Raw genomic sequence first — 15,965 nt, 5'->3', positions numbered from 1 at the left:
CTGATGTACACTCGTTTGAGAACCACCAAGCTAAATGATCTCAAGTCTCTTTGAGCCCTCAAATTCTACAATTTGGAAAGTATAAACTTCAATAATTCAAAATATAAAACCAAAACCAACAGTTTCAGTCACATATCTGTTAAAAGATTTTCTGAAATTAATTTCTAAGGGAAAAAGAATAAGAATCTTTACTTTTGCCTTATATCCCCCATAGTACCCATGCATACCTATTTACAAATACTGGGCATTCATATATTTACCATGTGGTCCAATTTGGCTGAAAAAGAAAATTCTTTGACCCAGAGGTAGTTGAGAAGAAAATACCTAGTTCAATTTATCTTGTAAAGTTATTTTCCCTACCTTCTACCTGTAATCCAAATTATTCCATGGTTTTATTAGCAAAGTAGTAGGGAAAACTGGACTTTATTTTAATCTAAAAGCAATACATATCTTGTTTTCACTGGAAATATACTCAAGACACACCACCAGGACTTATCAAGCAATAATAATTATTCTTAGTGCTAACAAATGACCTCAACGGTTTTATGATTTAGTGAGAGAGATATTAAAAAAGAAAACCTACCACGTGTGTTTGTTTAGCATGAAGACTCAGTTTGTCTCAAAATCAGAAGGGAAAGCAATTGATGTTAACTAGTGTTCTGACTGCAGCCATGAAATTAAAAGATCCTTACTCCTTGGAAGAAAAGTTATGACCAACCTAGATAGCATCTTAAAAAGCAGAGACATTACTTTGCCAACTAAGGTCCGTCTAGTCAAAGCTATGGTTTTTCCTGTGGTCATGTATGGATGTGAGAGTTGGACTGTGAAGAAGGCTGAGCACCAAAGAATTGATGCTTTTGAACTGTGGTGTTGGAGAAGACTCTTGAGAGTCCCTTGGACTGCAAGGAGATCCAACCAGTGCATTCTGAAGGAGATCAACCCTGGGATTTCTTTGGAAGGAATGATGCTAAAGCTGAAGCACCAGTACTTTGGCCACCTCATGTGAAGAGTTGACTCATTGGAAAAGACTCTGATGCTGGGAGGGATTGGGGTCAGGAGAAGGGGACGACCGAGGATGAGATGGCTGGATGGCATCATGGACTCGATGGACGTGAATCTGAGTGAACTCCGGGAGCTGGTGATGGACAGGGAGGCCTGGCGTGCTGCGATTCATGGGGTCGCAAAGAGTCAGGCACGACTGAGTGACTGAACTGAACTGAACTGAACTAAGGCTGATGGTAATGGGTTTGATTTCAAACAAGTAAACCAGATATTTAATCTTAAGGAATTATTTTAATAAGTATGGTGATATCAGTTATGTTTAATATAGAAGTGCCATTATCTTTAGAAAAAAAATTGATACTGTAATATTTAAAAAATGAAGAATACCTGTGAATTTTACTATCATCAAGTATTGAGCTAAGGTGAGTGGTTCAGTTCAGTTCAGTTGCTTGTGTCCAGCTCTTTGCGACCCCATGAACTGCAGCACACCAGGACTCCCTGTCCATCACCAACTCCCGGAGTTCACTCAGACTCATCTCCATTGAGTCGGTGATGCCATCCAGCCATCTCATCCTCTGTCATCCCCTTCTCCTGCCCCCAATCCCTCCCAGCATCAGAGTCTTTTCCAGTGAGTCAACTCTTTGCATGAGGTGGCCAAAGTACTGGAGTTTCAGCTTTAGCATCATTCCTTTCAAAGAAATCCCAGGGCTGATCTCCTTCAGAATGGACTGGTTGGCTCTCCTTGCAGTCCAAGGGACTCTCAAGAGTCTTCTCCAACACCACAGTTCAACAGCATCAATTCTTCAGCGCTCAGCCTTCTTCACAGTCCAACTCTCACATCCATACATGACCACAGGAAAAACCATAGCCTTGACTAGGACAAACCCTTGTTGACAAAGTAATTTAGTCTCTGCTTTTTAATATGCTATCTAGGTTGGTCATAACTTTCCTTCCAAGGAGTAAGTGTCTTTTAATTTCATGTCTCCAATCACCTTCTGCAGTGATTTTGGAGCCCCAAAAATAGAGTCAGCCACTGTTTCCCCATCTATTTGCCATAAAGTGGTGGGACCAGATGCCATGATCTTAGTTTTCTGAATGTTGAGCTTTAAGCCAACTTTTTCACTCTCCTCTTTCACTTTCATCAAGAGGCTTTTAGTTCTTCTTCACTTTCTGCCATAAGGGTGGTGTCATCTGCATATCTGAGGTTATTGCTATTTCTCCTGGCAATCTTGATTCCAGCTTGTTTCTTCCAGTCCAGCGTTTCTCATGATGTACTCTACATATAAGTTAAATAATCAGGGTGACAATATACAGCCTTGACGTACTCCTTTTCCTATTTGGAACCAGTCTGTTGTTCCATGTCCAGTTCTAACTGTTGCTTCCTGACCTGCATACAGATTTCTCAAGAGGCAGGTCAGGTGGTCTGGGATTCCCATCTCTTTCAGAATTTTTCAGTTTAGTGGATGGGGAGGTAAAAGGAACAAGACTGGCCATGAGAGAAGTGTTGAAGTAGATATGGTATATGGGGATGCATTTTGCTCTTCTACTCGAAATTTTTTAATAAGACAAAGCAGAAAATATGCCAATTAAATTATCTGCTATTTTGAGTAAAAAGCATATAGTGGGATCCTGCCAACCAAATGAATAAACTGGAATTTTAAAGATGTTATTCCTCCATTACAAGGGAAATAGTGTACTTAAATTTAGTATCTATCAATTAAGAAACACAGATAATGTACTAAAACATCCCACTTACCATGAGATTTAAACTGATAGTGAGGGAGAGGTAGAGACTGTCAGACCTACGTTAACAGTGATTCTCTTAAAGCTCTGACATTACGAGAAAAAAGAAGCACTCTAAGGGATGATTCTGAAATAAGCACAGTTTTTTTTAATAGACTCTTTAAAAATGTATGTCCTAGTATTGTCACTTAGGACTGATTTTGCATCAGAGAAGGATGAACTCAGAGAAATCTCCATGGTAGCAGTTTTTGCAACAATCAAAACAGAAACTGGCACCTAATTTCGACATCATTCAAACATTAAATTATATTCATAGTCAAGTGAAATTGTCAATATTTGAGAAATTTCTCCATTAAACCATCAGGTTCCCACCTTAGACAGTGGCCTTAAGGAAGTAGACAATGAAATGCAGCCCACTCTTCCTCTCATAACAATCACTTACAAATAGTAACTGTGGGCAGCAGTTTTGAGTCAATGATTACCGTTCACTGGTAAAATGATGATAGTGGTCACTACATAAAGCATCAAATGTCTAGATCTGTACTATCCAACAGATCTGTGATGATGGAAATGTTCTATATCCTGTAGTTTCCAATGCAGTAGTCTCTCACCATATATGGCTACAGCACTCTTGAAGTGGTGCTCATGGGACCAAGAAGCTAAAGTTTAATTTTCATTCACTTAAATAGCTACCTGTGGTTATGGGTTACCATAATAAACAGTATATACAGTTTTAGAGTACCTAAGAAACACATACAGATAAACACACACATTTCACTTAATATCTGACTCACATTTATTAAAAATTGAAATTACAGAAAAGCATGAATAATATTGGCTTTATTAAACAAGCTTAATTAACTTACCTTTGACTAACAAATCAAAGCACTTAATATCACAAAAGGAATTTTGAGCATGAGGTCAATTCCAACCTCTGAAGTTAAAAACAAATGAAAAGCAGCCAAGACATTTTCCAAAGGAGAGAGCAACCACAGATCTCCCTCTAGTGGCAAGAGATAAAGTTGCTGCTGAAAAGCTGAACTGCTTCCGTACCAATACATAAAACTGCTCACAGACATTACTTTTATATAACTTAAGAAAACTCTAGAAGGAAAATAGATCTGGTTTGCGTAAACAATGTTAGACCTAATCTTCACTTACTATGAATTCTAATGTCTCTAGAAATCTGATCTTTCCAGGAGAAAAGAGATTTGCCAGTGACATCTGGGGAATTGGGACTTACACAAAACAAAAGCTACAGAGCCTTAACCAAACTGAGCAAAAGAAAAGAGAGAAATTTTTCTCTGTTGACAAATGTTCTAGGATGGGACATGAAAAGGAGTAGATTCAGAAGTATAAAGTAGTAAGCAGCAGTGGGTTTGTAAAAATCCATGGTACATCAAAAGAGACAATTTAAAATATTACAAGTTTTTCATAACCAAAACACTTTTCATTCTTATAATCAGTTTCAAAAGACAGCTCTGCCACATTGCCATTTTAATTACAACCATACATACTATATAGATTTAACTACTGAATGACTACTTTCAAGTACAAGAGGAAACTCAAAATAGAAGTGACTTGTGTTACAGCTATTGTTTTTCCCTAACAGCTTCAGGAAAAACAGCTTTTATATACACTGAAGTAAGTACAGAATGTACAGAAGACAGATATCTATATACAAAAGTGCATTAATACAGTAATACATTTAGCAGAAATACAGGAAAAAAATCCTGGTTAACAATCTGATACATTACAGTATTTAAGACTACTTGAAGATTCTCCAAACCAGTCAACTTCCTACTTGCTTTGGTTATGATATTGATGCTACATAACTAACCTTTGAAACTAAAACAAAAAAATTGAAATTTTTAACCATCTGTGAAATGTTTTACATATACTTGTGTTTATTCTTAATAGCTTTTGAAAACAGTTCTATAAAACTCCCAACACAAAGATTTAGAATGGATAATACATATATCTAAATTAGAGTATTCAAAGAGGAAATTAAATTGATCCACTACAGGAACAGACACGGTCTGCTCCATTCCTAAAAGCCTCAGCTTGGTAACCTAACCTCAAAGTCTCAACTTAAATCCAATTGGTCAGCTACTATTAAAGAGCAAGCAGCTCCACAAAACAAGCCATGGCTTCAGGCCACTGTTCCTTAGAACAATTCACAATAGGTAAGTGTTAACTTGTCATTTATACATATTAATTCTACAACTACCTTTATATAGTCAAAATGCATATGTATAATTAGACTACTCTCTGCATATGTATAATTAGACTACTCTCTTCTTTTCTACCCCCATCCCTCACCACAAAAAAAAGAACACAGATTTCCACAGGTTCCATTGACCACAAAAGATGTAACAAAGAAATCCAACAATACCTATTGAAATCAGAGAAGACCAAATCAGTTTTTCCAAGTTCAGTATGGATATCAAATGAAAAAAATTAATTTACCATTATGTGATCTAGGTTAAAACATTAATAACCTTAATTTAAAATACAATTGTGAAGGGGGGCTGAAAACAAGTAATTTTCATATTAGAAAAAATATGTAAATAAAGTTTTAGTGAGTCAACTCGGCTATACCATGCAACTTCCTATTTTTTTGTCTTAAAATATTTTATTGAAGTATAGTAGATTTCTTACTCTTATTAATAATAGCCAGTTACTTAGAATTTGTAGAGTTCCTTCTAATCTTCTGGAATTTTCCAAAGAAATAAGAATTAAGCATTTCTAAGGAGCTATGTTCCAGATACTACACTGATAAGGATGCCTAGGTCTAAATCTCTCTCAGATACCTCCTACCACTTAGCATAATTTAATTGTAAAGATAAAACTTATCTTACTTTGTCAGACTTAAAATGAATCCAAAGTTATCACAGTACATGTGTATACAAATATTTATTTTCTACCTAATAGTCCTTTTAAGGATTAAACTTACCTCTAAGTTTAGACATATTGAATGTCAGTGTGCACAACATCAATACTATCATTTGACTGTAACTGGAAATTTTCCTATCAACCATCTCAAACTATAAACTGATTTTAAGTAACCCCTTCCCAGTTTGAAGCAAACATTTTTTCTTGTAAACAGAACTGTTAAGTTAAAAGGAAGAGGAATGTTATGCTATTACATAAATGAATATAAGAATCACTAAAGTTAACAAACAAATAAATTTGCTATATAATCTCTGCTTTTGAAGTACTTTTGCCTTGAAAATTATCTTTTCAGAGTTAACTCAATTTTAAAAAATATTCTTGGGAATTCCCTGGAAGCCCAGTGGTTATAACTCCATGCTTTGAGGGCCTAGTTTCAATCTCTGGTCAGGGAACTAAGATCCTGCAAGCTGCACAGTGAGGCCAAAAAATAAAATAAGTAAAATAAAAAATATTCTGTTTTATGAGTTTTATCAGGGGAAAAAATAAACAAATACATTAAACTATACTTTAGATGACTTCAATGTTCTATGACCTAGCTGGGCCAAAAATCAAGTTATATAAGTGAAACTTAAGATCTGAAGGTTTTCGTTATGTACTCTATTATCATTGATTAGTTCGATATAATGCCTTTGCTTACTGATATCCAAGAGCATGGGCATTTTATAAAATGAATTACAACATTTAGATTACTTTTGAATTTGGAAAAGCCTAATGTTGACGAAAAGTATAGAGTTCACCTTTAAGGCACAGGAAGCTATAAAGAGTAAGCCACAAACAAAAGACTCTATGCTAGAGAATCCTGGGAACAAGACTTTTCTATTTGTCATGAACTAACATTTTTGGCTTAAATATGAAGACATTTGCTAAATTTCACAATTTTTAAAGCTCATCAGAATCTGGATACCTTTATATAGTAGTTTAAAAAAATTTTTCCTTTATGAGGGGTTTTAGCACTTCTAAGAGCTAGATAAAATGAGATGTCTATCCAATCCACGGAGTCATCAAATTTCAAATCAGTTTCTGGCATTAATTCAGCAATATCTAGTTAACCCAAAGGACTGACAAAATGGACAAAACAGCCACCACTTAACTAAAAATGAGACAAGTCTCAAAAAATAAAGTTATTTTACTCTAAGTTCTTCTTGGGACAGAAGAACAGTATAAAGTCCTTTGTACTTCACTACACATTATACTACATTGCCTCACTTAAACTCAGTTGCAAAAATGTAGAAAAAAAATACGTCATTTTGTTTAAACTCAAGGTTTCTACTTTTAAAACCTGTGGGACTGACAGACTTCTACAAGATCTCTTTTCCCCAGTTTTGTTGAAATATAATTGACATACACACAAGATCCCTAATAAAATGTTCTGGATAAATGTGATGTGACTTCATTATGCCCTTAATTAAGAAGTCTTATTTTTTAATCATGCCCTCATGTAACAAGGCTTATTTTTCAAGGGAAAGACTTATTTGCTCTAATGTCAATTCTCTACAGTTGAGAACTGACAATGGAGCAATTAAGTCTCACATTTTTATTAGTTGGTTAGTCGAGGTTTATACTTTTAAAGAAAAAAATTGAGTTGGATTTGTTTTAAATTGAACTTAGAAAGAGATCAGACTAAATTTATTATTTATTCTAAGAAAGAAATAATTCAAACCTGAATTATCTACATGAGGCATTAAGACCAAAAAAAAAGTATAGCACATTAACAAAGACAAGAATTTTTTGTCTTTTTCTGCTGTTTTATTGGGGGGGGTAGGTAGAGAAAGACTTTGTAATCTCCCTCTTTAATCATAAGCAAACACAAATTGCTTAAATTTTTTTTCTGTTCTTTATTTCAATCTCTTCCAAGCCACCTTACTGAGCTATCTCTAATTTATGATATCATAAAGGCTGTGCATCCAGATTTGCACATTTCATGGTGTACTTTACTATAAACACTCAAACCTTTATAAACTTTAAAAATTGGCTTTGTGGCACTTTGGTAAACTTGCTTAACAGTGACTTAAGTTAAATCTATGGTAATAAGACTGTGATTATTGGGAGAGTACAGGAATTGGTCTTATTAGGATCTTCTTTTACTGGTCACTGTCAAGTAAATTGTTTCCAAGTATTTAACAGATACATGCTGCTCTATGGTCTCCAAAAGGGGCCTGTTTTCCTTGAAGAGTAACTAAAGAGAACAGGCAGTCATTCCCTGGAATTTTGCTTTTGCTAAGAGCAGGTAGAGAATTCAGCTGTATTTGCTCTTCTATCTACTCTTTCTGTATTTAGAAGGGAAAACACAACAAGGTGGACCCTTTCAATCTTCCTCAAGAGTATTCTGGGATTTATCCCCAAGTTCTCTTTGGGCCCTCTAAGTTAGTCAGAAGCACTAAAGAGGGGGTAAGAGGAAAGTCAGAGGGGGTACTCCAACTGACAACCATATACACATATATACTGTTATTTCAGTAAAATTTTAAAGTATGAATTTAGTAGTCTTCAAAATGTTACAACCATATCACAGACCTCAGTATAGCTGCGATATATCAATTTTTTCCCTTAGTTTCAATTCTTTAACTTTTGAGGAACCAAAATAAAGTAAAAATTTCAAAACATATGATTGTAAGCAAAGGTTATGCTGAGAATTAAGAATTCGCAGCTGAGAATTAAGAATTCGCAGCTGAGAATTAAGGATCTACGTTGTTAATCTTTTTAATGGATTACTTGATATGATACAGTGCAAAAAAAGTAGGAATCTATCAACCTCTAACTCTAGACTTTAAAAAAATATTGACAACTCATCCTACAAAATCATGATTACCTCCCAAGTTTCCACAATAAAAAGAAAATCATGAAAGTCAGAAAGCAGCTTGATTGTCAGTAGTATCAGTTTCCATTTTCTTTAACCCGTGTGAATGTTTAAAGATGTGTGGGAAAATAAAAGGAATCACACTACTTATAATGTTCATGATAACAAACTCTTCACGAAAACATTTAGAGACTCAATGATTTCACATTTAAAATTAGAGTACTATTAGTAGCCAAGAAGCAAAGGTTTTTTAATATCTCACTGCTCAGTGTATTTCTAGCGATTTACAGAGTTTAGCAGAACTGTAAGGGTTTTCTTGAGTTAATTTTGAACATTAACTTGTTCACATGCCATAAAGCTGTTACACCAAATATTTAAAAATTAGAGCTGTGCTGAAAATAAAAAAACCTACAAAAAGAACTTGACAGAGATGTTTCTTGCCTTTAAGACAGTGTCACAGCCTAAAATTTCAAAAAGCAGTGAAAAGTAGAATTGGTTGTTTTGCTTGCTGGATTTTTCCATTTGAATATTAATCAATGTAGCATTAAGTCTAAAATTCAGCTACTAGTAACATTATTTTCTCAGTAGTCATCACTTGCAGAAAGGATTCTGAATATACATAAACTGAAAAACAAAAACAAACCTAACAAAAGATGTTAGGGCCTATTTTTTACACATTTGAGTTAAAATGAATGAAAACAAATAAACCTAATGAAGGCACTATTGTAAACAGCAATCCACATTCTACAACCTCAAAAAAAAGACGTCCACTAGGAATTGAGAATTATGCTATGGCCCTTTAGAAAAACTAAGAAATCATAACATTAAGAAGAAAATGAATTATGATCTCTACACATTCTATACTGACATAATAAATTATCTGTCAGCAGTACCTTGAAATCTCCTAAACTGTTAAAGTACTAGTCTGAAAAAGCCCACTTAAGCACTCTGAAGTTTAAATAGTCAAAACATTTACTAAATCAGTGGTTCTTAAAACTAGAGTGTGTGGCAGAATAATCTAGTACCTGTTGAAACACAATGCTATGCCCCTCCCGCAGCATTTCTGACTCACTAGGTCTGGGGTGGGACCCAAGAGTGAGCATTTCTAATAACTTCTCAGGTGATGCTGAAGCTACTGCTCCGAGGACCATCTGCTGAGAACCACAGACCTAAATTATGAACGGTACGTCAGCACAGCCCTAACCAAAAGTTTGGTCAAGATGCATGTAAACAAATAAGGATAGAATAATGCTTAGAAACAATGCCGATAAATTCACCCTTATTACATCAAAACATCTACATCTGCTTCATGGTCTTCCTCAGTCACTTTCAAGGACAGCACTTCTTCATTAAGGAAGAGCCCACTGAGCCTCTCCTTCCGAGCCTGCCTCTGCTCTTTCAGCTGCCTCTTGCGTAAGGCCTTCTGTTGTAACTTCCGCTGTTTGGATCGCTTCTGTCAAAATAAAAATTTCTAAATCAGTGAGATTCAGTTCTGGCGTACCCACCCCAAAGTACTGCATGGATCAAACTCGATATTTTCTGAATAGAGATGTTCAAATTCCTCTGCAGTACAATCCTGGTTCTAGTAAGTGAGCCATTAGCTTAGACATGAAAACAATTTTTCAAGATTCTATATTTACGGTATTTGACTAGGAAATCTTCTGATTAGGAAGGTTTGAAACTTGATCATTTGACTAGTTATGGATAACCAATCATTTATAAGGCTTTTTTATATTAAATTAATGTACACTGGTGTCAGTGCAGAGGAAACATGCAGTGAACAATAATGAATACAAATGTGGAGAACACTGTCAAAATCTCTAATGCTTATTCTTTGAAGGTGCCTTTCATCCAAAAGCATTAGCAATTTTACAATGGCTGGGAAAGAACCATGTCTTTTTCATATTAAGCAAATGCCATCTTTTAAGCCCATTAGAAACCCAGTGGGTACTCTATTTCTTGCCACTGGTGAACTGATGCCAAAAAAGAATGACCACATACACAGAGGAAACCCTTGGCAACCAACAAAGCTGGCTATGTTTCTGCTACTTTGGTTAAGAACCAAGTAAAGAATCACTTTCCAGGAAAAGTCACCACTGGGTTCCCAAGAGTTATAGAGATACCCTTATCATCTGTAAGTTGGCTCCACACTGTCACCACTGCAAGGAACCCAACTTTCCCACTAAGTATCACAGAACTATTCTATATACATTTAAACTTTCTATTTTTTATGCGTCCAAAAATACTATACAGAGTTTTTTCAACTGTGAAAAGAGTTGTCAGAAATTAGAGAAAGCATTATTACATTTTAAAAAGAGCTACAAAGAAACATTCATGGTTAAAACTTTAAGAAAACATTTAACACACACACAAGACATACGGGACATTTTTAGGAGCTAATAGACAGCAACATCAGCAACCTAGTGAGATCTGCTTAATAGTAAGTTGCAGTCAGTATTGCAATATTGAGACTCACTCATTATTTCCATCAATTTATCTTACGTAAAACAGACACAAAAATCAGATAAAATTGAAGGTAATATGGCTGTGGGTCAAAACAGCATTTCAAAGCACTCAGTGTAGAGGGCTTTGTTCAACAGCAGAGAATTCTGCTTGCTCAATTAAAATCAAAACCCACAGGCATCTATAGAGCAGGATAATTTTAACTCTTCAAGAACTGTATATGAAGGAATACTAATGTTAATATTGAAAGGTAAAGTTTTGTATTGATTAGACGTTTTACTTTTGAATCCCGAATCCGTTCTGCTGCACTTGCAGACAAGTTGCTGTCACTGTGTGCTCGACTCATGTTGGCACTGGAGTTTGAAGCAGAGTTTCCAACACTGGACCCACTGCTGCTTGCAGAACTGACCATGCTGGCACTGCTGCTGCTGGCACTGGCACTGGCGCCGCTCACTCCACTGGTGCTTGCACAACTAAAGTTGCTTCTCTTCCAGGCCTCTCTTGTGGGCCGTAGGCGAGGGCTATGCTCCTTGATATAGTTTCTGACCTTGGAACAGACAGACAAAAACTGGTTAGTATCGTACCTTGATGTTCTGCCCTCAAAATAATGGAGAAAAGAAGAATATTGTACTTAAGGATTGTCAAAAGTGCTACAGATGCATATAGGTAAACCCGAAAGGCAAAAGAAATCTCTAAATGAAGAAACAAGTACCAGGAAAATTCTGGTGTTCAAAATTCTAGAATAAATGTTATAAAGCTATATTTTTTTAAGTATATAAAATATAATCAGTAAATGATACGCTACTAGCTTCCAGAATTTAGGAGTGTAAGAAAATAACACTAGAAACAGAAACAATAAAATAGATAAGAGTAGACATTTTTTAAAAGGTTGCCACTTAACTATGCTGCTGATTATATTAGAGTGTTTCCTAGATCTTAGTAGGGGCCCATAATACCTGTCTTCAAACGCAAGGCATCAATTTACCATACTAGTAAAAAATGGGCTGGAATGTGAAAAATTATATAGTCTGTCTGTTGAGAGAAACACAGAGAGAAATTTTTCATAAATGATGACAAATACAAAAAATTAAAATGTTCACTCAAGTATAGCTCTCAATAATATTTTGATTCTGTCAACTGGTCTTTTGTAAGATGAGTTAGAATAAATCTATACCTTAGCATAACAACTCCTTAAAATGTGATGTCAAATTTCAAAACCTATATAACTAGAAAGTAGGTTCTAGATTCAAATGATCCCAGAAAGGTATGGTCACATGAAATGTACATAAAACCTCTTAAAACCACATGTTCTAATATTACATTTCACAGCAGTGATTTTGACCTTAATTATCTATATATTTATATACGACTATTCAAGTCATATATGACTATTCAAGTATAAAAAGCAGAGACATTACTTTGTCTACAAAGGTCTATCCCATCAAAGCTATGGTTTTTCCAGTAGTCATGTATGGATGTGAGAGTTGGACTATAAAGAAAGCTGAGCACCGAAGAACTGATGCTTTTGAACTGTGGTGTTGGAGAAGACTCTTGAGAGTCCCTTGGACTGCAAGGAGATCAAACCAGTCCATCGTAAAGGAAATAAGTCCTGAATATTCATTGGAAGGACTGATGCTGAAGCTCCAATACTTTGGCCACCTGATGCGAAGAACTGACTCATTCGAAAAGACCTTGATGCTGGGCAAGATTGAAGGCAGGAGGAGAAGGGGACGACAGAGGATGAGATGGTTGGTTGGCATCGCCGACTCAATGGACATGAGTTTGAGTAAACTCCGGGAGTTGGCAGTGGACAGGGAGCCTGGTGTGCTGCAGTACATGGGGTCGCAAAGAGTCGGACACAGCTGAGCTACTGAACTAAACTGCTTCAAGTATACATGTTATAAAACAATGGTATTTTTAATAGCTGTAGAATCTGTATTTTCTTTACATACCTGCTTCAGTTTTTCATCTGTGAGACAGTTAAGTTCAATAATAAACTCACTGTCAGTAGGGGAGATTTGAGCAGAAGGATCAATTATTTTAATAATATCAAGTTGTTCCCGAAGACCCATCTCAGTACTGACTTTACGACTCAGATACTCAATATATTCCACCTATATGATGAAAAATTATAATAAATAAGATGAATGCCAAAACCTCTGATCTTTTAGTGTGCAACTTATAATATGCTTAAGTATCAGAAACACTTATTTTCCCCCACAAAACAATTAGAGCTCAAATTAACATTTACTAAGCACTCTACATTAATCCAGTAGCTTTAAGTTAGACAATAAATGAAATGTCACATATTCTCCACATATACACTTTTAATTAAGAATGTCAAGATCTCTACCTGTTCATCGTTTGTCATTGCACTCCAAGGAAGTTCATCTAAATTCCGGTGCTTGTTTTTCTTTTTAGGAAGCAGGCAAGGTGAACTTGGAATACTGGGTATGACATCAGAAAGTACATCACTCCCGCTGGCAATGTCACTGCCAGGTAACTTTATAAAAATAAGGAGAAGGTAGGGAAAGAAAAATTAAAAGCAAGAGTTTAAATGCCATGTTTCATATTGACTAAAAATTACTTTAATAAAAGTCTAATGACAAATACTGAATCAGGAGACATTAACTCTGATCCACTCTTATTTTAGACAAAGCAGCAACATCAACATACTCTTTGTATATGCAGTCAGTTATTCAATGAGCAGTATTTTCCAAAAGCTTAAAATCACAATTGAAGCTTATTAAAATGCTAACTTAAGAATCACTCATCATTAAGCTTTTAAATTCATGTGAATGCAGGCTAGGGCCCAAACAGCATAATGAATAAGGAGCACTAGTCTCTATCTCAAGAAACCTGAGTCATCTGCCACTATCTGGCTCTTTGTCAAACACTGTGGTAGACATACTGCCAAAACAAAGACAAATAAATCATAGCCCTTGTCCTCATGACTGTATTAATAACCTCAAGACAACTACAATAATTTAAAATATGTTGTTAATATGTATCCATGGCACTGTAACAGGTACACGGAATCTAAAGGAGTCTAAGTCATGGTCCTTACACAAGAACTTTATATTCTACTTGGAAAGATAACACAGTAGCACAAACATATAATTATATAACATAACAAACAACAAATGCATGTTTGAGATGACAAGCCATCAATGGAAATACCTAGCAACAAATTGAAGCTGCAAGATTAAAGCTTAGAGAACTACTAGGGGACAGGCACTGGGGAGACAATTGCATAGAAGAGATGTATGAAGCCACAAAAAGGGGGTGAATCACTCTGCAAGGTGATCATGTTTACAATGAAGTAATCTAAATGAGCTATTCCCCCTTAAAAACTACATTTTTACTTTGATAGTCATTGATGAATCCAAGTACATAAGTGACATCCAACAATCTATGACTTCCTTCAAAATCTCATTAACTGACACTGCTTGAATGGTTCACCCTTAGCCCAAATGTCAGTGTAATAGTCAGTATTAAGAATGATTGCTGAATGCATGCACAAAGACCATCTTTTTCCGTTTTTAACATCAATAAAACATTTTGCTATTTCCCCTTTGAAAAACTTCAAATCACAAAATTACTATGTTAAAGATCCTCCTGGGGTTCCTAAAACAAAATGAGGTACTCCTTATCAGGTGAAAGGGCTCCCCTACTTAAAACTACTTTGATTAACCAGGTAGAGAAAGGAACTTTCAAAATATCTATACTCTCAAAACATAAGAAAAAAATTCATCTAAATCTTTACCAAATATCTGTTAAGTGCCAGACTACATGCTAAGCATTTTAATTTGTCCCTTTAATTCTGTTTACATAGTTGTTGGGGGGTGGGTGGTAAAAAACAGGCAATTAATGGTTCTTTGGCCATTTTCTTTTTCTGGGGAGAAGTAAAAGATCCCAGAGTTCAAATCCCAGCCCCACTGCTTACTAGCTGTGTGATCTTGTAGAGGTTAGTTTCCTTCTTTGAGCCTCAGAGTCTTCAGGAAGTTATGGTTACTATCATCCATCTCAAAGGACTGTTGAGAGATTATATGAGGTAACATGCCTGGCACATAGGTGATACTCAATAAATTGAATTGTGTCGTTTTTTCTGTACCTTGCCATGGTTTTAAAAAGAAAAGAACATAAACTCTGAGAATACTTCATGTTGCTTAAGTGGCTGGGTTAAGTTTCGCATGTTAGTCTCTAAGAATGGCAGCATGGGGAAAAGGAAGAGGCATTCACACAAAGAGAATAATAAAACCATAGGTAGAAGGGGAAAAAAAAAAACCAACACAGGACGAGATTAAGAAGACCTATATAATTAAAACAGAAAATCAGTGCTAGGGATTTAAAAGCTTTACAAATGAACCAGAGCTGTTATATGATATAAAGAAGTAGGCCAATAACATTTCTAAATAGAAGTAATAATGAAATTGGTCTTGAAGGAAGATGAGTTAAAAAGCAGTATGGGGGCTTCCCTGGTGGTTCAGTGGTTAATAATCCTCCTGCCAATGCAGGGGACATGGGTTCAGTCCCTGGTCTGGGAAGATCCCACATGCCTTGGAGCAACTAAGGCTGTGCGCCACAACTACTGAGCCTGTGCTCTAGAGCCTGAGAACCACAACTACTGAAGCCCTTGCACTGGAGAGCCTGTGCTCTGCAAGAAAGGAAGCCAGTGCAATGAGAAACCTGCACACCTCAACAGAGTTGCTCCTGCTCGTTGCACCTAGAGAAAGCCCACGCCCAGCAATGAAGACCTAATGCAGCTAAAAATAAATAAGTAAATAAATATTCTAATAAAATATAGTATGGGAACAAAATAGAGGAAAGACTGGAATTAGGAAGCTCTTGTTATGATTTGGGCCTAGATCTGATAGAGTGCCTGATGAACTATGGAATGAGGTTCGTGATATTGTACAGGAGACAGGGATCAAGACCATTCCCACGCAAAAGAAATGCAAAAAAGGCAAAATGGCTGTCTGGGGAAGCCTTACAAATAGCTGTGAAA

The 15,965-nt window shown here is 35.8% G+C and overlaps 1 protein-coding gene across 2 annotated transcripts in view; it reads right to left on the bottom strand.

The window, feature by feature from the left end:
- Positions 1-3,517: 3,517 nt before the first annotated feature.
- The window catches only part of FAM199X (family with sequence similarity 199, X-linked), a 31,965-nt gene continuing 19,517 nt past the window's right edge, over positions 3,518-15,965 (bottom strand). Inside the window, exons 3-6 of one of the 2 annotated variants that reach the window (XM_004022471.6) lie at positions 13,311-13,460; positions 12,910-13,071; positions 11,238-11,504; positions 3,518-9,947 (exon numbers count right to left, since the gene is read on the bottom strand). In XM_004022471.6, coding sequence (XP_004022520.2) covers positions 9,777-9,947; positions 11,238-11,504; positions 12,910-13,071; positions 13,311-13,460 — 750 coding nt within the window. In that variant the 3' untranslated portion in view covers positions 3,518-9,776. The remainder of the gene's footprint in view (positions 9,948-11,237; positions 11,505-12,909; positions 13,072-13,310; positions 13,461-15,965) is intronic. The other variant, XM_042242071.2, reaches the window with a different exon arrangement.

This window comes from Ovis aries, chromosome X, assembly GCF_016772045.2.
Source record: "Ovis aries strain OAR_USU_Benz2616 breed Rambouillet chromosome X, ARS-UI_Ramb_v3.0, whole genome shotgun sequence".
NCBI classification, from domain to species: domain Eukaryota; kingdom Metazoa; phylum Chordata; class Mammalia; order Artiodactyla; family Bovidae; genus Ovis; species Ovis aries.
Note: the sequence above shows the minus strand (reverse complement) of the source record. Positions and strands in the feature narration are given on the sequence as shown.